The sequence below is a fragment of the Choloepus didactylus genome, chromosome 19 (assembly GCF_015220235.1).
Source record: "Choloepus didactylus isolate mChoDid1 chromosome 19, mChoDid1.pri, whole genome shotgun sequence".
NCBI lineage: Eukaryota > Metazoa > Chordata > Mammalia > Pilosa > Megalonychidae > Choloepus > Choloepus didactylus.
In genome coordinates this window covers 61550031-61573389 of record NC_051325.1, presented here as the reverse complement: position 1 = coordinate 61573389, position 23359 = coordinate 61550031, and the positions used below count along the sequence as shown (strand labels likewise).

Genomic DNA, 23359 nt, shown 5'->3' with positions numbered 1-23359 from the left:
AAGTCTACTTCTGTGTTTTTCAGGAGTTTTGCACATTTCTTAAGTTTATTCCTAAGGGTTTATCTTCTTCGCCCTTCTCCACTTCTTGAACGGACCCTTCATTTTGGCATTAATCCTCCTGCTGGCTGTTATCTCGTCCATGTGCCCATGCCTTATCGCCACCCAAGGTCCGAATCTCCTCGCGGGCAGGCGGCGGAGCACAGAGCTATCACCTGGTTCCTTGGGTGGTTGGTTGGGGTGGTTGATCGGCTGACTTCGGACCCCCCACAGACTGGGTTGAGACAGGAGAAGGGAGGAATATTTGAATAGAGGCTCCTCGTCAGGGATTTTCGGTATGCGGGTTGACTGGACCCGTCAACCTCCTTCCAACACAGGGCTGCGGTGTGATGAGCTCACGCGCAGAGCAACCTGCCGCACACACCCCGCGGGTTGGGCCGGATCCAACTGTGCTTAGAGGTCAGCGCTCCCTCGACGCCCGCCAGGGGGCGGGATGGAGGCCGCGTACCGCGCCTGCGCACACAGCGCCCACAGCGGCGGCCCCGGGCGCGCCCTCGGAACTGCGCCGGCGCAGTGCGCCCGGCGCTAAGGGGCGTGGTTTCGTTGCGCCGCGCGCAACGCTAGGGCAAAACCCCGGCCAGGATAGGACGTGGGGCAGGCGCGTCGGGGACGTATCTCGCGTCGGACCTGACGGCGCCTGCGCAGTGTTAGCCGGTTGGGGTGGTTGGGGTGGTTGGGGTGGCTGGGGGGTGGGGTCGGGGCAGGTGCTGCCTCTTACCTCGCTGTCCCCTAGCGCCGCCCGGACATCGCGCCCGTCGCCGGCACCATGAAGATATGGACTTCAGAGCACGTCTTTGAGTAAGTCTGGGGTATGAGGCTAGGTAGGCAAGGGGAGGGGGGCACACATGCCCGGCGCGAAGGCAGGCCCGGGCTGGAGTCATGGCGACGCGGAAGCGCCCCTCAGGCGGCTTCCAGGCGTGGGACCTGGTGAGGGGAGCTGAGCCGAAGCCCCACAGCGTGATGAGGGAGCGGAGGCTTCAAGGTCACGGTCCAGGCGGCCGCCCCGGCGGGTGGCGAGAGACGGGCTCCTTCCGCCCTGTCCGTCGGGGTGGCGGGGGCTTTGCGGAGCATGTGGTCCTCGACTACGCTCAGAGTTAGCAACATCCAGCTTTGCAAAACCGTGTTGGCTCGTGGACCGAAGGCTCTCGAAGGGAAAGCGTGGGTTTCGCCAGGAGTCTCGTTGCCTCGGCCACCATTTGGAATGTGAATTTAGGGTGAGGTCGGGCGACCAAGACATGGAGCGTTTTTTTATAGCTCCTTGGCCTGAGGAAGAGAGCCTTGGATTTGGAGTCCAAAGTCTAGCTCCGTCGCTAACTAGCTGTGTGACCTTGGGTTACTCATTTTCATCTGGTCACCTGGGCTGGACAATGTATACTATCTTTGGGACCACCTCAGCAACATCTTTTGGTCAGTGTGAAAGTTTTCCTAACAAAAGTTAGGCTTTAAGCCAATTGGATGTCGGAAATTAAATTTAAATTCTCTTCTGATTCCATGATTGCCTATACAAAAGAACTGCAAATGTAAGCAGGTTTATTTCATTTTTCCCGTAAATAGTCCATTTTCCCACCACTCTTTATTGACTAATTCATCTTTCTCTCATTGATTAGAAAGGATATCTTTGTGATTTATATTTGGATCCATTTCTAAGCTTTCTGTTCCATTCCACCAATCTTGCTATTTTGCCATACTGTTTTAGTTATTAGAGTTTTGTAGTCATTTTATTTTAGCCATTTGATTTTTCGAAAGTGTTTCTGAGGGCATTTTTTTTTTTTAAGAAGGTGTAAACATTTTTATATGCTCCGTTAATCAGCCACATCTGAGAGTCCTGGAAACTATGAAATGATAGACTCAGAAGGAGTCTTTTCTTTTCTCCCTAATGTTTACAGTCTTTCTCAGGGAAAAAGACCCTGAATTTGTAGTCCTTTTCATGTTCTTTAGCCTGATTACTTCCTTTGTTACTCCATTTCAGCACCTGAGATGGTGGATGGTTTCTTACTTTCAATTCTCTTGTGGGTTTGAATGCTTAGGAAGTTCCTGACTCTGTGTCACCTTAGAACTTTCTTTTCCCCTTGTTTTCCCTAATACACTCTTCTCCCAGGCTTATCCCCTACCCCGCTCTCTATTGTTTCTTCCCTTTTCTTCAACTATTCCCTCTCTTTTTTCCACATCAGTGTAAATGTTCAATGAGAGTCTGTTGTTGGCCTTCCTGTATTTCATAAACGATTCCTAATCTTTTTTTTTTTTTTCCTCTCTCTCTCTCTTCATATCTGAGATTCAATGAAAGCTCTGGGACCCTCCTCCCAGAAGATAGACGCATTCAAATAAGGGCTGTACATGTTCTGAGAGAAGAAGCCTTGATCCATGCTTTCTCCCCAGATGAGCTAAGCATTCAGTCAAGGTCCCAGATGACACATATACACTTAAGGCACCCAAATTTGTACCTTTGGCTCCAACTTCTCTGGAACTTCAGATCAGTCCTTATTTTCAGGTGCTTACCCAACATTTCTACCCACACAACCCACAGCACTTCAAACTCAGCATGCCTGAAATTGAAGTCATACTTGTCCTTCCCAAATCTTACCCTATCCCTGTGTCATTGTTTATCTTACCCATCTTTGATTTCCCAACACTTAAAAGGAAGCCTAGCATATATTTGGCACATAGTTGAATTCAGTCATTGATGCTTTCAATAAATACAAATGCCCAAGATGTGCCAGACACCGTGCTGTGGATTGGTTTCATTTTGGTAAATGAATTAGACATTGTTGCTGCCTCAGTGGAGTTAACAGTGTCCCCCACCTCATTTTATAGGTGAAGAAATTGTTCAGATCCGTAAACTACAGCCAGTTTCTCCTGACTCCACTTTAGTGCTGTGACCACAGTGCTGGTTTTCTTCCAGTGTGAGATCTTTTTCTCATAATTATGTTAACACAGTTAAAATAATTGCTGGAAGACTGTTAATCATAATATGCATCCTCTGTAGTGTTTGAGTTAGTTATGGGTTTCATAATGCAGTCTTAGTCCAAGCTAAGTCAACATCCATGTTTTCATGTTGGCTCAGAGAGGGAAAGAGGGACTAAATTACAAAATCACCCTGAAGCCATGCAATTATTAATTTTTCAGAAGGGTTGTAGAAAAGAGATAAGTGCATGGAAGTCAACTGACCATGGTATATGACTAGATGAAGACAGGGTAGAGGTTCATCTGATTTTCATTTTAGATTGTTGCCTTGGTAACAATCAGAGTACACGACCTGTATCACTTCTGTTTGTGGGGACTGTTTAGACTTAGGAAGCAGCTCTGTTTATATACTGGCATTGATTGCTAAGTAAGTCTTGAGATTAAAAACAGAATAAGGTCCATTTATATAATATTATGGAGAAAATGGAAATATTAAAAATGATGTCACTGGTCATCCAGAATTCTGAGAAATGAATGGTGTTGAGATTTCTTTCTCTCGACAAGATGTAGTTGTCAGTCTGAGTTCTCTGAAAAGTTGAAATAGATTAATGTCTGTTTTGCTTTTAGAAAAAATAAAAAGTAAGCTGTGTGGTTTTATGAATCAGTGTAGCTTAAAATAGCATATCCAGAATTTGTCTTTTCCCTTTAAATGAAGGTGTGAGCACAGGTAAATGGTATAGAAGGGGTTAGAATCAGACTTGCGGTGCAGTCACCTCTAACACTCAATGTAGTTAATAAAGGGCTTTTTTAAAAAGGATAGCTTTTGTATTAGTGTCTTATTCACATACGTTGTAAAGTGAACAAATGTACATCACATTTTTAATCATCCAAGCATGTGCTTTTTTGAGAAAGTAAAGGTGCTACAAGTTCTCGAATGTTGTGATACTATCATTTCAATCCTAGGCAATAAGCCAATGCTTACTTTATAAGAGGGGATATTAGAAAATAGCATGTTAGGAGTGGCTTATGAAATAACATTCTATTGAGTGACCTTTTTAAAAGCAGAAGTCAAAATCAGAACTTTATGAGAAACAATGAATAAAGATTGTCTTAGAGAGGCCACTGTTGTTTATTACCATAATATAGAGAAAAATGCTGTTTTAATATTGTGGTATGTAGATCAATGATGATTTGAGTTTTTTTTTAATACCTATGAAAATATACAGTGCCTATAAGTTGTTTTACTGTTGTTACTTCTTTATAGCTCTGTAGAATTAGGGTCAGATGAAAGAATAAAGGGTATAATAATCACAGTTTTTGCTGCTTGTTTCTGAAGAAGATAATTTTAAATGCATTTTAGTGTATCAGTGGCTCTTCATAGAAGCAAAGTTTACATGTGAAAGTGGATAATGGGAGATAGGAAAGATTGTACTATAATGCTCTATAAGCCATGTTCATCTTTTATAGACATTGGTCTTATTGGGTGCCCTGTTTGCTGGAGAAATTATAAAATTTTGATTGAGTCCCCAAAATCATCATTCAGTCAATGTTTCATAAAGTAATTTTCCCATTCTTTCATTAGTTTTGACAAAGGCATCACACTAATGCACAGTGTTAATAATAGGGTATGGGGGACAGAATATGGGAACTCTGAATTTTCTGCATGATTTTTCGGTAAACCTCTAACTTCTAAGAAACTTATGTAAAAATAATTTTCTTAAGTAAACTAACTAAACCTTAATTGTAAAGAATAATTGGTAGGTTTATTGTGTAATTCATATGCATATTTTTAAATGTTTGATTTTTGGATCATATTGACAGCCACCCATGGGAAACTGTTACAACAGCTGCAATGCAGAAATACCCAAATCCTATGAACCCAAGTGTGGTTGGAGTTGATGTATTGGACAGACATATAGATCCCTCTGGAAAGTTGCACAGCCACAGACTTCTCAGCACAGAGTGGGGACTGCCTTCCATTGTGAAATCTGTAAGTATGTCTTAAGGACTGTAGAAATGTGACTGCTGTAGAGAAGTTTTCTAAACCACATTATAATTTCAAATAGGTTGTGGGCGCCAATTCTGAATGTCATTTTTGCATCAGTTCAAATTGTATTATAATAAACTTGAGTTATGAGTGTATAATGAATTGGAAATATTATTACAGTCTTCATGAAGGCACCCGCTAAAACCTTTTGAAGGAAGCCAGCTAATGCTGTTTAATCTAAAAGGAGTTACGTTCTGCTTTTCCTGATTTCACCGGCAACTTCAGACTAATGATAAGATTCAGAAGTAATGGTGTGATTATGGTTGGTAGGTGACAATCCCTGTGGTCAGTGGTGGGTTGTACACATTAAATAAGGAGCATATTCTCAGACCTGGCAATTGCCACATTTGTTCTAAGGTCTGGTACTCCTGTTGTAGGTTTAGAAACTTAATTCTATTCAGTTAAAAGCAGGCAGGCTGTGGTGAACTGATAACCTTGTCCAACAAGGAACTAGAATGCTAGGTTACCATAATGTGAGAAAATGCTAGTGTGATAAATGGATCCAATTTTCTATAGAGGGTCTCTTTCTAGAAGTAAGGTCCACTCAGAAAAGTAAACATTTTTCCGTAGGAATTTACTGGTTACTTCTTTTGTACAAACCACTGCATTAGATCATGGGGACACAGAAATGAGTAAGATCGGGGACTGGCTTGGGGTCAGAGCATGGGGAGTGACTCTCAGTGTCAATGCATTGTCCTCCGTCATGAGGTTGCTTTTTTTTTTTTGTCTGAAGAACAAAGTCACAACACCCTTCCCCTAAAATGCTCTAAGAAAATATTGACACTTGAGCTCTCCTTTTTTCTTGAAGCTGTAGTTCTCCAAATCTGATTTCCCATGTTTCAGCTTCACTGCCCCATCGTTGTACCTTGGCAGTTTCTGTGTCCTGCTTTCTATTGTTTACGTTTTCAGTGGACTGGTTCCTTTTTGTAGCTGGCAGTCTCATCTCATCCATGGCTTGTGAATTTTTGTTCCTTTCAAATGGGCCTCCTCATTTTTTTTTATGGAACAGATTTTGTTCAGGATACTAGGATACTAGAACACATTTTTACCTTTAAAATAAAATATTTATACCCTTGGTAAGAAATCCTTCCTCCCCTGATTACTAATTCTCAATGTTTTACTTAGATTATTGGTGCAGCAAGAACCAAAACATATGTTCAGGAACATTCGGTAGTTGATCCTGTAGAGAGAACAATGGAACTTAAATCTACTAATGTAAGTTTGGGCTCCCTTTTGTTCCAATTTTGAAATATTTGGCTTAATTTTTTGTCTCTTTTGTAGTTGATATGTATATGAATATGTGTTCTTCAGTGTGGTTTAGAAAAGTCAATTTTTACTGGCTGCATTTTCTTTGCATGTTTGCAGCTTTCTTAGCCTCACTACTCAAGTGATCCTGGCTGTTTCTAGAGAATAGAATTCCCAAGAAGATGAATTTGGGAATAACATTTTTATTATTATTATTTTCTGAAATTTATTTTAATAAGTAGACAATAAATAGTGAAATTTAAATGCTATTTCCACAGTAAAATCAAAGTGGATTATTTATTTTTGTTACTGTTTTTTCCTTATACATTTAGTAGTAAGGTTTTGGTTTGGGGGTTAATGTTGGAAATATTTTTAATCTTTAGTTTCCAAAATGGTTTGACACTGGTTTTTTTTGTTTACTTTTGTTTTGTTTTTTTCATTCTATAGATTTCATTTACAAATATGGTTTCAGTAGATGAGAGACTTATATACAAACCACATTCTCAAGACCCGGAAAAGTGAGTAAAAAGTGTTTCTACAAACTTATTTTACAGGGTGGTTTAATTTCTTTCTTTCTTTTTTTTTTTTTTTTTAATCAACTAGTTCTTTGAAAAGTGGAAATGGGGTCATTCTGAAGCTGTGTGAATGTGTTTTGTTCCAGAACTGTTTTGACTCAAGAAGCCATAATCACTGTGAAAGGAGTCAGCCTCAGCAGTTACCTGGAAGGGCTGATGGCAAGTACAATTTCTTCAAATGCTAATAAAGTAAGTAAGGCTGCTTCTGACTTGTTGTTATTCCCTGGTTTCCTTTCTTGGGAGAACTTGCTTCCAAGTGCATGTGTTCTTTGTAAGCTACCTTGCAACCACTGTGGGCAAGAAGCCATACAGCTTGAGGTAGTGATTTGCACAGGCTCTGGGGTCCACCACACCTGGGTTCGCATCCAGGTTCTGACCCTTCCCAGCCTCTCAGCCTTGGGCCATTGAGTTAATCTTTCTGTGACTTAGTTTCCCATCTGTGAAGTGGGGATTAACTATGCATCTTACAGAGTCAGCATGAAGAGTAAAGGAGGTAACATGGCATATGTGTAGCCCTGCACACAGGAAGTGCTTGGCCACATGTAACTGGCTTACCATTGTTGAAAACACCATTTCTCAGCCTTTTTTCATTACCCACCCCCCACCTCCAGATCCATTTTGGACATTGTTTTCCTAAACACCCCCAGTGAAAATTTAATACCCCTGATAAACATATTTGTACTTTACACATAAAAACAGTAAGGTGTTTTCACACACACCCCCAAGGGGTATTTTCACCCCATTGAGAATGTATGATTTAAAACAAAGTAAGTGTTTAGAGAAAGAGATGCTTAATGCACTGTTTTATAACACATGTTTAATATAGTATCACTCAGCAGTCAAAAGATACTCATTAGATGCCTTCTCTGTGCCAGGCAGAGTGCTAGCCTAGGCTGAATATGGGGTACGGTGGGGGGGGGGGGGGGCAAAACAAGTGCAGTCCCTGCCCTCATGGAACTAAGGAAGGTGACATTAGTCACATAATCATGTGTGTCCTTAGGAAATGAAAAGTACAGAAAGGTATGAGAATATTAATGAGGCATTGGGTGGGGCGGTCAAGAAAGTGATGTTTTTGCTGAGTGAGGAGCCCATTGGTGACGAGGGGAACACAAGGAAGATCTGTCCCGGCAGAGTAGCTGCAGAGGCCCTGAGACAGACCAGGCAGGAAATGCTCTTTTTTTGGTTCTTCAGGTAACTGCCTGGAGCCCAAAGAGAGAAGGAGCAAGTAGGAAGTCAGAGACCAGATCCTGTGGGTCCTTGTACAGAATTCTGGTTTAAAATGTGGACCTAAAAAGAATCAATAAGTGACCTTCTCACCCCAAAAAAGGTGATCACTGTAATCATGAAATAAATAAGACATCACTGTCATTTAATTGAAGATCCTTTTGAGAACACCTTTTGCATACAAAATAAAAATCAGTTTACAGATCAAGCTTAAGGCATTTGCTATATTTGGTAAATAACATTAGGGAAGAAAAAAGCAAGGGCAAAAACAGTCTGTCCTGGTGAGGTTTGGTTATGCTTGTAACACTCCTTGTTACTTCCTGATGTGCCATGTATTTCATACGTGCCTTTGCTTTCCCTTGGTAACAATGAATGTATTGGATTTTTAAAAGGGCCGAGAAGCAATGGAATGGGTAATACATAAATTAAATGCCGAGATTGAAGAATTGACAGCTTCAGCAAGAGGAAGTATAAGGACACCGATGGCGGCAGCAGCATTTGTAGAGAAATGACAGTGAAAATTGGTGTATAACATCAGATCCCCTGGGTCTTTCCAAGCTGGCTATATTTATTTGTTATTTAAAAAAAAAAAAACAACTATATTTTAGGTGGACTTTTTTGTAATAAGCTGGAGAACAAGTATGTGATTTTTGTTGAAAACAAAGAGATGCAGGGCTTCTAAGTAAAAGAGACCAGAAGAAATTTGTGTTATTTGAAATGACCATCCAGTTGTAAGGATTCCAGTATTTATGTTAAAATTTTACAATTTTTGAAAAAGTACTTCAAAATTGATATTGGCATAGTGATGAATCTCCTTAAGGTAGAATTTTGAAGCTTTTCATGCATTGGAACTCTACCTGGCTTTGGACCAACCCCAGAGCAAAGCAGAGCCACCTTTTCATATACAACCATGATTGCCTTACTGCATTAAATTTCAACAGTTGTTTAACTGTTGAGAACTCACTTTAAAAGGAGAAATTGTAACTTCCAAAAGCGTGTTAATTTGTTTTTAAAAAAAAAAAAAAAAAAAAATTTGCTCTGCTCTAAACCACCATTAAAAACCACAGTATTTTGATTTGGTACGTAAGTGATATTTTTGGAATGAAAATTATCACTAAAGTAATATATGACTCCAGCAAAAATACGATTTTATTGTATTAAAAGAGTACTGTATTGATTTGCCAAATTTTTGTAACTTAGTAAAGATATTACCTTCCTTGGATTTGTACTTCTAAAAGTCTTTATGATTTAGTATGCTGTACTATGGGCTGGTTAACTGAAAAAATAAAGTTATTACCTGAATTTTGCAGCATTAAACATTAAACAGAAGAACAGCTGTTCACATCTTTTAGCATTTAACATTTGCCTAACATAAATTGCCATGTGTCAAAATCATGGTTCTGTAATTGCTAAAGCATGATATGTCAGGTTATTTGATTATAATTACTTTTTGAAGTAATTGTGACCACAAAACATCTTTTTTACATGAAGAGCTGTACGTCATTTGAAATTACTCAAATGATGTCTTGATCTGAAGTATAAATCCCCGGTACTTAATGTTTTTAATAATATGGTGCCACTGCAGGGCATGGGGGGTGGTGGGTAAGAAAAAAAAAAAAAAAGGATTGACCTAAACTAACCACTGAGTGAATTTCACTGCAGCTTTTGTTTATGGGAAATCCTTATTTGGGATGCCAGTGGGCAGCTGCAACTGAAAAACAATCTAGTAAATGTATTTTGTTTTATATTTTGTATCAGGTAATTATTAACCACTAAATGATATCTTTAATACTTATTTGTTGCATACCAAGTATTTTTATTAAAAGTGATTAGCTCTAGCCTTTATTTTCCAGTGCTTTACATTACAAGTGATAAACATCCAGTCAGGTTTCCTATAAAAGAGACAAGTTAATGTATGTACATAAACCACAGAAATAGTATATCAAACTATTTTTTTAATTAGTGTTTTTTCTACTTAAAATATTATTTGGCTTAAGACTTTCTTAGGACATTTGTAAAAGCACATTAAATCCAGTAATTTTCTGATTATTTTTTGTAACTAGAGATGGTTTTTGCAACTGAAATAACATTTCTGCTCAACAACATTGCTAAATTTTTGATATTTGGTAAAAAAAAAAAAGTTGCCTTGTATGATTCGTGTAAATAATACTTGTTCTGAGAGAAGTGTAATATCCTAATGATAAAAGATTTCTAAGCAAATTCTTTATCGTTTTTTTTTTGTTTTTTACTCTGACCTAATGATAAAATTCTGTAAATTTTCATTTGTAGTTGCCTCTTTCAGTTAAACAGCTAGTGATTTTGGCTTTTACTTGTGAAAATATAAATACACATCAAGGAAATTTAAGAGGACTAGACTGGAATAAAATGTTCATTAAACTCTCGGACTTTTGAGCGCCTTATCCTATTTAATATTAAAAATGGAACTTATGCAAATTAAGGAAAACCTTGTTATAAACTCCCCGTGAACTATGTTTTTCCTGATTATAATTTCTTTTTAGTAACTAAAAGGGGCGAGCAAAGGTAATTTTTTCTCATTAGAAACCACACTTGAATTGCTTCAGGCTATAAAACGTTCCTGTATTGCAAGGTTAGGGTTTCGTTCTTTTGAATTAGAAGCTTGGATGTGAGGACTTTTCATTGCTGCTGTGGTATCTCTTCTGGCTCCGGGTTTTTCCCCTCAAATTGTTATTCCCACGCCATCCCTGGCCACTGCCCCCGCTCCCCCCCCCCCCCCCCGTCTCGTCGCATGGTCATAGGTTACATCCTAAAACTGGTGTCAGGCGGGATTGGCACACTTTCTGCAGAGGCTCCGCTTTTGTTCCCAATGTCTGTTTAAATGCAACTCTAGGAAAGTAGAGATACTTAAGTGTTTGGTTTTTATTTTAATTTCAATTATCAGGACACTGTTGTCTGGCTCCCAGGAATTCAATGAAAACCTCTTTAAGAGCCGTTTCACTGTAGTACACGATCTAGAACCCAGACCTCGCTGTAATGACAGAGGCGTCCCCAGTTCCCTTCTCTGGGGCCGAAGGCCAGGGCGGCTCATGGGGCGCGCGCTCGGGGTCACTGCTCGCGGGGCGCCTGGCCAGCAGCCGCCCGGCCTCGCCGAGCCACGCGGCTCTTCGGTCAGGGGAGCGGAAAGCCCGCGCCGGCCACTCCCGCTGGGGGTACTACGGAAGCCCAAGGGGCACAAGCCGGGGTAGGCCGACCCGTTCCGAACCCCTGCGGAGCCAATAGGCAGGCGCAGGCGGCCGGCCCGCCCAGGGATTGGCTCCCATGGCGGGACAGCAGGGGCTTTCATGGAGGGGCGGGGCAGAAGGCGGCGGGATTGGCAGGTCCGCGCGGCCCCGCCCTTTCCGCTTCTCGGGCCTGACCTTCCTGCAGCTGGGCGGCGTTGCTGTGAGGCGATATTGACGCTTCCCTCGCGATTCGGCCGAAGCGCTCCACTCTCGCGACATCATGGTGGCATACTGGCGACAGGCTGGGCTCAGGTAGGCCCGGGCCTCCGGAAGGAAGGGCGCTGGAAACCCCGGCACGGCCCGGCACGGCCCGGCCCGCCCCGCCCCTGGGTCAGGAGGTCACGCCGAGCAGGCCGGGGTCAGTGGCCCTCGCGGGACCGCGGAGCCATCGGGCCCTGCACCTGCCAGCCAAGATGGCGTCTCTGTGGACCAAGCACGCGCACGGGCCCGGAGCCCCCTCCTGGCCGCTCCCTGGGGCGGCGGGGGGCCTGGTCGCCCCTCCCGGGAGGCCCAGGCCTGCCCAGCCCGAGTTTGCAGGTTCAGGCTCCAGCCCCTTCCCAGATACTCAGATCTGTCGAGGGTGGAGGCAGAGTGCGTAACTCGGAGTGGCCTTCATCTGTGAAATGGGTGGAGTGGAGATGCGCCTCAGAAAAAATAGCAATGAGAACTTCTGGGGCATGTGATAGATCTGTCAAAGAAAGAGTGATCTTATTTAAAGGAGTCTTTTTCTTTTTGAATTCTCCTGGTTTACATTGTAAAGGCAATATAGTTTGTAAAATTTGGGAAACAAGGGGCAAGGAGATTTCACTGGATATCACCACTGTTAGCATTTTTGGCCTTTGTTTCCAGCATTGAGGTGGAGTCTTCAATGTTACATATAGATATACAGATATATCTTTTTAAGTAACCCCCATTAATCTCAGGTTTTATCGGTGAAACGGGTGAAAGCCCCTGGTAGGCTGTAGTCCGCTTTGCACAGAGGTGTGGAACCCTTTGGAGAAGGTGGCCCCTGGTGTAATGGGACAACCAGTGGTCTAAGTATCACACCTGATCTCTTGGCCTGTGCACCTGGCTGGACAAAAGTACCTTGTTCCAGGTGACACAATTTATCATTTGATTAAGTAGCGTAGTAGTACTTTCCAAAGGGAACATTCTGTGGGTATGTGATTATGATACAGCTGAGAAACCCAAGGGTGTCCTGATGTGTCTGAGGTCCAGCAAAGTTTTATAGAGTCGGAAGGATGATAGCCTCCATAATAGGTGCCATTTATTGTACACCTACTGTGTGACAATTATGGCATTCCATGCATTTTCACACTTTGTCTCTCATCCTACCAACCACCAGCAAGGCAGGTATTATTATCCTTTTTTATTATGTTATTTTTACAGGTGAGTAAATAAGCCAGAAAGATTGAACAGCTCGAAGGTCACCCAATTAGCAAGAGTGGAAGTAGGCATTAGAACTCTTACCTCTAACTCCCAAAAACCAGTTTTAGAGCATGAGAAAATAGTACCATATATACAATCTAAAATATAGTGTATGTGTTACTAGAATAACAGTTTTAAAAAAAAAAACGTAGGACTGTACACACAGTGAACCCTAATGTAAATAATGGACTATAGTTAATAGTACAATTATAATAATAGGCTTTTATCACCAGCTACCACACTTATGCAAGGTATTAATAATGGAGGTGGGGGTATATGGGAACTCTTGTTGTCTGCATGATTTTTATGTAAACCTATAACTTCTCTAATTAAAAAAAAAAAAAAAAGTACCCCACTCTCCTTCCTGTATCTAAAAGTATAAAAGAGGAGCTGTCATCTTTTGGGAAATAAGATGTTGATTAGAGTCTTATCTACCAAATGGGAAACAAGCTTTTAGGTGTTTTGCTAAAATTGGTGCTGTTCTCCACGAATTTTTCAGTTTAATTTAGAAACCTTGATTAAGTAGGTATTTTCAACATCAGACTTGTGAAACTGAATCCAGTATTATCAAGAAAATCTTTATCAGAGGAAGAACGATTTTAAATCAAAATAGTTTTTTTCTCTTAATTTTGTATATCTTGTTAGAATACTATAATTAAAGAAAAAAATTAAATAGAGAAAAGAAAAGGTGTAGCCTCTGTTAGCGTTTTGGTCTGTTTTCTTTCCTGTGCTTTGGGATTTTTTTTTTTTTTTTTTTTTTTGATGTTTACACTTTTATTTTAAACTAATACATGTGCATTAAGGAATGAAAATAGCACAAAGCAAAGTTCACTCTTCTAAACACCAGTTAATAGTTTGGTACATTTTTTTCTGGTCATGTTCTTTTTCTTGATTTAGATTTCTTCTGATGCTAGTCAGTTTTAAATCTACAGTCATGTACAAGCAAAATTACAAGTAAAGGAAGGCAAACAAAAACACGGTAACACCACAGACTGGCCAGAGCACTGATAACCGACTGTCTCATCTGTTTTTTTCCCAGCTACATCCGGTACTCCCAGATCTGTGCAAAAGCAGTGAGAGATGCACTGAAGACTGAATTCAAAGCAAATGCCGAGAAGACTTCTGGCAGCAGCATAAAAATTGTGAAAGTGAAAAAGGAGTAATCTGTAAGTTACTGATTTGTTTAGAAGAAGATTTGCATCTTAAATTTTGTTTCAGATCACCTTAAAAAGTAAAAGTATTTTTAGTTGCATCCTCCCCCAATTTTTGGACAATAAGTCCATTCGAAGTTACTTAGTAGAACAATAACTTAAAGCGTACAAGTTATAGAAGTCCTGTGGCACAAGAAAAGAAAGTCATTTCAGGCCCTGACAAGTCAAAGTAATTGGCACATTGATTTTCAGTTAATTTAGCAATGCCTAGGTACAGAGCCATCTTGTTTTAATTAAACCTATTTCATTTGTCTGCACAAAATCAAATAATTCAGAGGATAAACTCCCCACCTTTGTAATTGCAACTGGAGTTACATAACAACCAGTAGCATGAAAAATTATATTTCTTTGCATTTTTATTTCCCCCACATCTGCTACTGTTCTCATAAATCACTGCTTGCTAAAGATAAAGGCTAAAATTACAGGCATAGGTCCTACTCTGATCAGCCGAAAAAATTCTGCAAGACCCTATGAATACTATTCTGCCAAATTTTTGCTTTCAGGAGGTTTGGTTAATTTTACTTCTCCAAAGATGATGGTGATATAAAGTTACATTCTCATGCCATAGGAAGATAGTTTTGTACAGTTCATCAGTTCAGACTTTTGTGCTCCAGAACTACTAAATTGATTTGGTCTCTAAACTACTTTCTTGACGTTGTTATTTCAAAGATAAACAGGACAAATTATCAGAGAGATGTTTTTCAGGTATAATTTTCTGAAAATTTCACAGTAGCTAGCAAATGTGATAAATATTAATCCTTTGGCAGCTTGTGGTTATGAGCAATTTTACTTATTGGAACTGTCTCCCCTAAGCACTTTTCATTTTCATTTTGAATTAGTAAATATTTTATTACAAGCCTGGAGATGCAGTGTTTTGAATTTAGCTCTTTTTCTAGGGGCTCTCTGTCTAATCTCATAATTCTGAGTAATGAGAACTGGTTTTATGTTGGGTTGTTTTGTTTTAACAATGAAGTAACTGAGAAAATCATTTAGCCTTCCTCTGCAGCATAGCAATCTAACTCTCCTGACTTAGTGATGTCTTTGGCATCACAAAATAGTTCCCAGCTCCTATAAAGAAAATGACAATCCCTTCCTCTTATATCCTGCAGGAGATGGGGGTCCATACCCCATTAGCACAGGAGGATTTTTGTATCATTAAAGGCAAAGCAATTTCTTTGTTGCTAGGATAGTGTTTTAATTTCACTAGGCAGGGAAAAGCCTGTTCAGCTGAAACCGAGCATGTGAACCAGCACTTTTTACAGCGAAAAGCCAAGGCTCAGTCCCACCCTAGTGCACTGAAGCCACACTTAAATTATTCAGTTCACTGTAAGGAAGTTATGTCCCATGTTCATGTTGGATTTTTCAGAAGACACAAGAACTAGCAACTGTTGCATTTTCTCTTTTCCTCCTAGACCCTGATTAAAGCTTGAAATGCTACATTTCCAAGGTGCAGATATGTGGGCACATGTTATGGCGGATTGAAAGCAATCTGGCTTCGTGGAAAAAAAAAACCTGTCTTGTTCATAGATCAACAATGCCAATAAAATGAAGTGTGGTTTACTCTTCTGTTGTGTTTTGATTTTCATTGAACTGTTGCTGAAACTATCTGTACATCTGGAGGATTATGACCATGTAAATGGCGGCTTCTAGAGAGGAGGCACCAGAGGGGATTTAAAATCTACTCACCAAAGGGCTGCAGAAACATGTTGAAAATGTCTCCAGAGAGGACGTGCTCTTGCTCATGACATTAATTGGTGGTCAGAATTGCACCCTGTCATTGAGGCTCTCTCGTCCCTTATCTTTGAGTTGCAGAAGTCGGACCAGAGCAGCAGATGGGTCATTATCCCCTGTCCTCATCGTTTTGTGGAGGCAGCAGTGTCTCTAGGTAGTGCCACTTAGCCAGGAGCCTCAGTGAAAATAACAACTATAAAAGTGTAAATTAGAACAACAGATACTAAATTGTAGTACTGATTTTTTTTATCGTGCACTTAAAACCTATAGAGAAAAACTGTTAATACAATTATTTATGTAAGCACAAAATGCTTTTCAGATTGTTTTATAAATGAATCTTCATATTTGGTAGCATTCTCATAGGAAATGAGGCAAAGATGTTGAGTAACTTGCTTATTGAGTGGATGGCCGAGCTGAAATTAAAATCTAAGATTCTAGACTAGAGGTCCGGCCATGATGATTACAGCAGTCCAGTGGTGTTTGCATGGGGATTCATTCATTCATTCAGTATTTACTGATGAATAATTGTAGCAAATGCTTTGTTTTTATCTCTCCTTGATACTTGGAAGCACTTGACCAAGCCAAACACCTTTGCAAAGTTACCTGCTTGATTTTAACTGTTCTTGGAGAATGGAGAAATGAATTTTAACAGGAAATTTTGAAACACTGCTCAGCTTCTGTAGAACCAGTTCTCACATGGTACTTCAGGTAACAGTAACTTATCAGGGCCAACTCCTGGCAGTGCTGGGGGTGAGCCGAAGAAAATAGTCTGGCCTTGTCTTCTAGAGGTGACAACTTGCCACGGGACACTTACAGGTTTTATTTCATTCTAGGCACAGAGCATGCGAAGAAGTGTACCAGACTGGGGAGAGCAGGGGTCCGCTGGACAGGCACAGGTTAAAAGCCCCGGAGTCTGAACTCACAGCAGCTGGGTGTCTGCTGCAGTTGCCCAGGAAGTGTCCTGCATCACAGGGGACGGGAATAAACGAGTCACATGGCTGCAGGGCCTTTCTGAGACCAGAAGAATAAAGTAACTAATCGGCCAAGGGCTAAATTATTTCCAGCCAAGTAATTAGAAATAAGTCCTTTATTAGGGAGGCAGGTGGGATAATTAGAGGTGAGGCTTAGGGACAGGGCTTGTGATTTGGAAGGGATCAAAGTAACTGAATAAAAAAGTTTACTGCCAGCAGAGTTTCTTTGAGACGATTTCTTTGTGATACAAAAAAAAAAAAAAAAAAAAACCCTGAGCCGATACTGTGATGTGATGAAATAAACTTACCTCCAGCCTGCCACGGACCTGTCAGGGGTGTGGGGCCCAAGTTGCCAGCAGATCCTGATCACCTGGTTGTGGCCCTTTGACCAGTTGGGTGGTTTTTGAGGGAGTTGGTTAATCTTATATCCTTGTGTGTAAAGCAGAAAAATTGAACAAGCTCTAAAATTCGGAGATTCTGCTGTCACCTTCTCCGAGAGATGAATGTCACCTTAGCAACCACGCCACTAAAGGAATAAGCTCCTCAGAATCAGAGGGGACAGATTTCTCTTGGTTTCCGGTTTTGTTTTTTTAATCTGTTTCTACCATATGAAAGAGTAGAAAGATGAGATGCATTTTGAAACATTTTTAACCACTCAGATTAATCAGTCTGGCAGGCTCCAAGAAAAGGAATTTATTTGGTCTGAAAGAAAGCAGTTTAGCCATTTAAAATTGAATTTCTCAGTACATTAATGATTACTATTGAGCAAACAAAAATCTTTACAGTAATGTAAATCAGAAGTTGGTTTTAAACATTTAAATCTTTATCTTTCCTGGCATCTATTTAATTGCCTTTTTAGATAAGAGGAAGAAAGAGCTCATGTGGGAAGCATGTGTATAAATTCTTAGGTAATCACAGGTTATAAGTCTTTAGCATCTAAGGAAGTTTTTAACTTCAAACTAAGAGACTAAGAGTATATAGTTGAAATTCCTTACTAAGTTTAGCACTTCTTGAACCACAGGTAGAAAGTGTTTAAAACATCAGGGAGCTGTTTTTTCAATTGTGTAAATAGACTTGTCTGTGATTCTGACAGCAAACCTGAATTTTCTCTTGGTATCCATTTTTGCTTGTTTCCTTATAATTTCTCTGGCTGACCTACTGTTACCCATCTACTCGCTATTTTATTGCAGATTACAAAAGCAAGTCGGGAGATGAAAATCCAGTTGCCTGCGAGTAACTATTTCCTACAGTGAGGGTTGCAGCATCTTCCCATTCCCAGCTACCTGTGGACTAGTGTAGCTCAGCGGCAATTCAAGAAAGCTGTTGAAAACCCTTATGGTTCTGGAAGGGATGGCAGTGCTGTATGTCAGAAGTGGGTAAACTGCAATGAAGAAGTTATGGATGATTTGATTATGCTCTTGTGTATTTGGTCTTGTAATGTGAGCAGATTAAAATCGTGTGATGGTTAAAGCTGTGTCATCCCACAGACATTTATGGCAACTTCTGCAAATTAATTTGAACTGTAAAACTTCCCTAATGAGGTGATGTCCTCTGTACCCGGGAAGGACATTGCAACCGCTGCTGCTTAATTCCTCCATTTGAATGGTGGCCGCGCACACACCGTGCCCTTTCTCAAAGAGCAGAGAGGCTGCAGAGCATTTTCAGGGGATGATTACTGAATGAAAGTGAAAAGGGCATTTCAAAATAGCCTTTAAAAGGAAAATAGGGATGATCATTAATGAATTCCCAGAACCTAGCACTAATAGCAAACTTAAAAATATATAAATATGTATGTGTTGAAAGCTAGCTATTCAGAAATAACGATCTAAGGATTGGAGTTCTTTCATTCTGCTGGTCGTTTGGAGGTTTGTTTTTCATCAGGTATTTCTGTGGAGAGGATTACTAGGGCTTTTTTCCTCCCTTTTTCTTTTTCCATTTAGTGGGGTGAGGTCTCCACGAGGCCTGCACAGTTCCCTAGTGGACACTGATCATGTGCTCCCAGACTCCTTGGCTCCCCACATGCTAACTGCCCTGGCTTTTCTAGGGGTAGCAAGTGCAAGCGGACAGGGTGCTGGCTGGTGTTGGAAAAGAGGGCACCCAAGTCAAGGGTCTAGGCAGCCCCAGGAGGCCAAGTGGGGATTCCGGGGGGCTTATCAATGCTGCATGCCAATGCGTTTAAAAATTAGCGTCACCTGCAGAGAATGCCTGCAGATCCGTAGGCGCACAGTTGGTGCCTGACTGAGCATAGGGCAGGTACCCGTAAGCTAAATAAAGGGCACGCTTTGCCATCAATTCATATTGCTACTGAAAAAAGTTACTAGCCTCAACAGTGAATGCCACACTCCTCAAGGTTAGGAAGTGCCAGCAGAAGGCCCTCCTGTCCCTCTGCTATTTTGCCCGTCCTCCCTCCAGGCGTCCCGGTGTCAAAGCTAGCAAGGCTGGGAAGTCTTCCCTGTGTGCAGTGCAGAATAGGCTTCCGGTGGTCGCAGGAAAAGCACTCATCTTTGGGAAGGTGGTTCTGTGACTACTGATTGCTTGCGTGCATGCAGTGTCTCTCATGGTTAGTGTCCTTTATCTTCTGGTTCAGCTTCCGCCTCCTCCATGACCTCTTCATTCTCCTCCAGAACTGCTTTGGCATCTTGAAACTGTTGGTACTCGGATACCAAATCATGGATGTTGCTTTCAGCTTCTCCAAACTCACTCACATCCATTCCCTCACCGGTATACCAGTGCACGAAAGCCTTCCTTTTGAACATAGCCGAGAACTGCTCGGAAACCCTGGTGAAGAGCTCCTGGATGGCCGTGCTGTTGCCTATGAAGGTGGCAGCCATGTTCAGCCCGCAGGGAGGGATGTCACAGACGGCGACCTTGACGTTGTTGGGAATCCACTCCACGAAGCAGCTGCTGTTCCTGGTCTGCACAGCAAGCAGCTGCTCGTCCACTTCCTTCATGGACATCTTGCCCCGGAAGATGCAGGCCACCGTCAGGTAGCGGCCCCGGCGAGGGTCACAGGCAGCCATGGTGTTGCGGGCATCGAACATCTGCTGGGTGAGCTCGGCCACCGAGAGGGCCCGGTACTGCTGGCTGCCCTGGGCCATGAGCGGGGCGAAGCCGGGCATGAAGAAGTGCAGGCGTGGGAAGGGCACCATGTTGACGGCCAGCTTCCGCAGGTCGGCGTTGAGCTGGCCCGGGAAGCGCAGGGAGGTAGTGACCCCGCTCATGGTCAGGGACACCAGGTGGTTGAGGTCACTGTAGGTGGGCGTGGTCAGCCGCAGGGTGCGGAAGCAGATGTCGTAGAGGGCCTCGTTGTCGATGCAGAAGCAGGCGTCAGTGTTCTCGATGAGCTGGTGGATGGACAGGACGGCGTTGTAGGGCTCCACCACCGTGTCGGAGACCTTGGGGGATGGCATGATGCTGAAGGAGTTCAGGATGCGGTCGGGGTACTCCTCCCGGATCTTGCTCATGAGCAGCGTGCCCATGCCGGAGCCCGTGCCCCCGCCAAGGGAGTGGACTATCTGGAAGCCCTGGAGGCAGTCGCAGCTCTCGCTCTCGCCCCTCACCACATCCATCACCCTCTCGATCAGCTCGGCGCCCTCCGTGTAGTGCCCCTTGGCCCAGTTGTTGCCAGCGCCAGAATTCCCTGTGGCAAAAAGGACACGTAAGGGGGCCCCACCCAGGGTAGGGGGTGGGGAGCAAGAAAGCGGAGAGAGGGGCACCACCGGGAGGGCTGCACATAGCTTCCTGATGGATCCTTCCAGAAAAACCTACCATGGACAAAACTGTCTGGTTGGAAAAGGGCTCCTAATTTGCTCGATCGGATGCTGTCCATGGTCCCGGGTTCTAGGTCCACCAGGACGGCTCGGGGCACATATTTCTTGCCTGCACGGGAAAAGTGGAAGATGTCAGCAAACTGTTTTTTCCTAAAAAGTTTATGTTTCATCAAAATAGAGCCTTGTGATACCGGACTCCCCTCCTCCCCAACCCCACCCACCCACCCAAAAAAAAAGCGATCCTAAAAAAGCGGTCTTGGGTAGATACTTTTCATCTATCAACCTCAACAATTACAAAAATCTACAAAACTCCTAAAAAGTACTGTTTCCATCATTTATTTTGGTTTGTGGTATGGCCAATGAGGGAGATTCTGTTCCCTCCTGTTGGAAATGATTCTGGGTTTTCCATTAAAAAGGAAAGAGGAAGGAGATGCTTAACCAGCTCTCCTCTGGGGCTTCTTCCCGGCTCTTCCCCTCGGGCTGGGGCTGGGGCCCCTTCCCCTGGCTTTTGTGGGCTTGCGGGTTTTCTGCTGGGGGGCCGCGACCCCGGGGGGCCTACCGTAGGCCTCGTTGTAGTAGACGCTGATTCGCTCCAGCTGCAGGGCCGAGTCGCCGCCGTAGCTCCCCGCCGGGTCGATGCCGTGCTCCTCGCCGATCACCTCCCAGAACTGAAAGCAGGAGGCGGGCGGCCGCGGCCTGAGCAGCCTGCCTGTCCCCTAGCACAGACAGTGTTTGCCGGCCATGTTCATAAATGACCACTCCAAGCTGCTAGTCCCTTTTTGCCTCTACTAAATGGGAACGTGACGTCTGCGTTTTATACCCACCTGAACTCCTTAGATAAACTGCCAAGCACATAGGATACTCAGGTGGATTTGCCTCTATTAAATTCAGGCTGTGGTACACCTGAAAGCTGTTGTTTTTGAATTTCACATCAGAAGGCATACTTCTAACTTCACCCCATAGTGCCCCAGGCTGGTGAAGTGTAGACCCCACGACATGACCGTAAGCTGAATTCTTATCTGACTTCACAATAACATCGAATTTCACTTCAGGGGTTTATTTTCATACAGTTTCCCAAAAAGCCTATGGACTAAGAAATGTGCATTTCTGATGATTGGGGAGGCACACAATTCCAAGTTCTGCAGAGCTCTTCTCGTGACTATTTGAAGCATGGTGCACTTTCAATCCCTGCACAGTATTTATAATATAGGTATGTGCCAAGCTCTTAATATGGAAGCAGTTACTGAGATGGCCCCTTCTGATTGCCCAGGAGAAGTACAGATTAAAGTGCAATGAAAATATGTTCACTTATGTTAAAATCCCCAAGGGTGGTTTCCCAACCACGTCTTGTAATTGACGGCTCAGCTCTGGCCTCTGGCTGGATAACAAGACTCTGTTTTAGAGGAAATCACCAGCACTGCTCAGAGAGCAGAAGAATAAATAAAGATAAGTTAGTTCTATGAACCACAAATGAAATGTGTCTTAAAGTTTGTATGGCCCCAGATAGTAAGGAGCCACCAGGGCCCTAACCACTAGACCTCACGACCCTGCCATGGGAGCGGTCCCTAACCCAGGCCCGCAGCCCCTCGCGCTGCCCCCTCTTCATCTTGCCACTCAGAACAGGGCAGCTCCCGCCTGCCCCCCATCCCGTGTCAGTTGAGAAAGTTGTCCTGTCACCGTGGCCTAGAAAGAGGACAGCTGCTTCTCATCTGCCCCGAGTTTTAAACACCTGCGTTCAGAGACCTTAGCAGTAAAACTTTGCAGTCCAGGCCTGAAGAGCGATTTTAAAACAGCAAAGAGAACAAGCCGCATAGATGTTACTCAGGAGAGTGGTTATCTTAACATCAGGACTAGACACCTGGGGCCCCAAGCTTCTTGGCATCGGCTGAAAAATTTAGGGGGTGGGGGGAGAAAAACTCATTTATATTCCAGAGGGTGTAAAACTATTCTGCCACCATACAGGAAAACTTCAATTTAGGTTTACCTTTTTAATTTTTTTATTGCATACTGAATAGAACAGTAGTTGATTGATTTTACTTTATGACATGAACCTGAGAAAGGAGGGAATGACAAAATTAGTGAAGAGTTCCCCAACAAACTTTGGAAAACTGTTTTGAGACAAATTACTGTTTATAGATATGAAAAGTTCATTGCTGAGATGATAAAAGTAAAACTGCTTGGCTTCTGTCAATTATACAAATGTAATTCCTGACAAAATTAACATAAATTAAATCAACCCTCTCAGCCTTTAATATTTCCTGTGTTTCTTTAAAGATGTCGCTCAATAAATATTTGGCAAGTGCACACAGGCTGCTCTGCTTTGCTTTCCCTGCTAATCCGAGGCGTTTTCTCAGCTGGCTGTACCTATGGGCGGCGGCGAGGCCAGTCCTGATCAGTCCTTATCCCCCAACCTTTCCTACCTTGGCTCCGATCTGGTTTCCACACTGGCCGATCTGGATGTGCACAATTTCACGCATTCTTGCTTCACACCCAAGTATTTGGTCTTCGCGGAATCCTCAGAACTGGGGGGAGCCTCTGTTCACCCTGCAAGCCGTCAGCACTCCAGCACGGCAGTGAGGGGGCAGCTGACAAGCCACCCTCCCAGAGCACCCCGAGGGCGTGTCCATCCCAGAGGCCCGGCCCAGCCACCCCTCCTCCCTGCCGCTCGTCCACCCGGGAGGGGCTGCTCTTTCCTTTCCGGTACAGAACATCGCCCCGTCATTTCCTAGGGTGCAAGACCAAAGGCTGCCTGTGTGCCCGGCGCATGGAAGCCCGGGGCATCGGCAGGCCTGGCCTCGGGGGCCTCTGGCAGCAGCGTGGGCTGTGGGCTCTGCTGGGTGATGGGAGAGGGTGTCCTGGCTCCCAGCTCACCAGGTCGACAGGTCCACCTGCGAAGGTGTTATCTGAATCCATCATAGACAGATGAGGCCACGGGGCCC

The 23359-nt window shown here is 43.1% G+C and overlaps 3 protein-coding genes across 4 annotated transcripts; 2 read left to right on the top strand and 1 right to left on the bottom strand.

Annotated features, from left to right (window-relative positions):
- The first annotated feature begins 734 nt into the window (after nucleotides 1-734).
- Nucleotides 735-10459, top strand: PRELID3B (PRELI domain containing 3B). The gene is made up of 6 exons (XM_037812237.1): nucleotides 735-855; nucleotides 4780-4948; nucleotides 6131-6220; nucleotides 6698-6768; nucleotides 6912-7014; nucleotides 8442-10459. Exons 1-6 carry the CDS (start codon nucleotides 824-826, stop codon nucleotides 8559-8561), a joined length of 585 nt encoding a protein of 194 aa, XP_037668165.1. The 5' UTR covers nucleotides 735-823; the 3' UTR covers nucleotides 8562-10459.
- A 943-nt stretch (nucleotides 10460-11402) lies between these two features.
- ATP5F1E (ATP synthase F1 subunit epsilon) lies at nucleotides 11403-15511 on the top strand. The gene is made up of 3 exons (XM_037811617.1): nucleotides 11403-11561; nucleotides 13777-13903; nucleotides 15361-15511. Exons 1-2 carry the CDS (start codon nucleotides 11530-11532, stop codon nucleotides 13898-13900), a joined length of 156 nt encoding a protein of 51 aa, XP_037667545.1. The 5' UTR covers nucleotides 11403-11529; the 3' UTR covers nucleotides 13901-13903; nucleotides 15361-15511.
- A 1817-nt stretch (nucleotides 15512-17328) lies between these two features.
- On the bottom strand, nucleotides 17329-23028 carry TUBB1 (tubulin beta 1 class VI). Of its 2 annotated transcripts, none has more exons than XM_037812053.1 (4): nucleotides 22841-23028; nucleotides 20980-21136; nucleotides 20419-20529; nucleotides 17329-20290 (listed from the first exon to the last, which is right to left on the bottom strand). In XM_037812053.1, the coding sequence occupies exons 1-4, from the start codon at nucleotides 22895-22897 to the stop codon at nucleotides 19212-19214; spliced, it is 1404 nt and encodes a 467-aa protein (XP_037667981.1). In that variant the 5' UTR covers nucleotides 22898-23028; the 3' UTR covers nucleotides 17329-19211. The 2 variants fall into 2 exon arrangements, with proteins under 2 accessions (XP_037667981.1, XP_037667982.1); XM_037812054.1 differs by having other exon boundaries at nucleotides 20980-21088; nucleotides 22841-23022.
- Nucleotides 23029-23359: the final 331 nt, after the last annotated feature.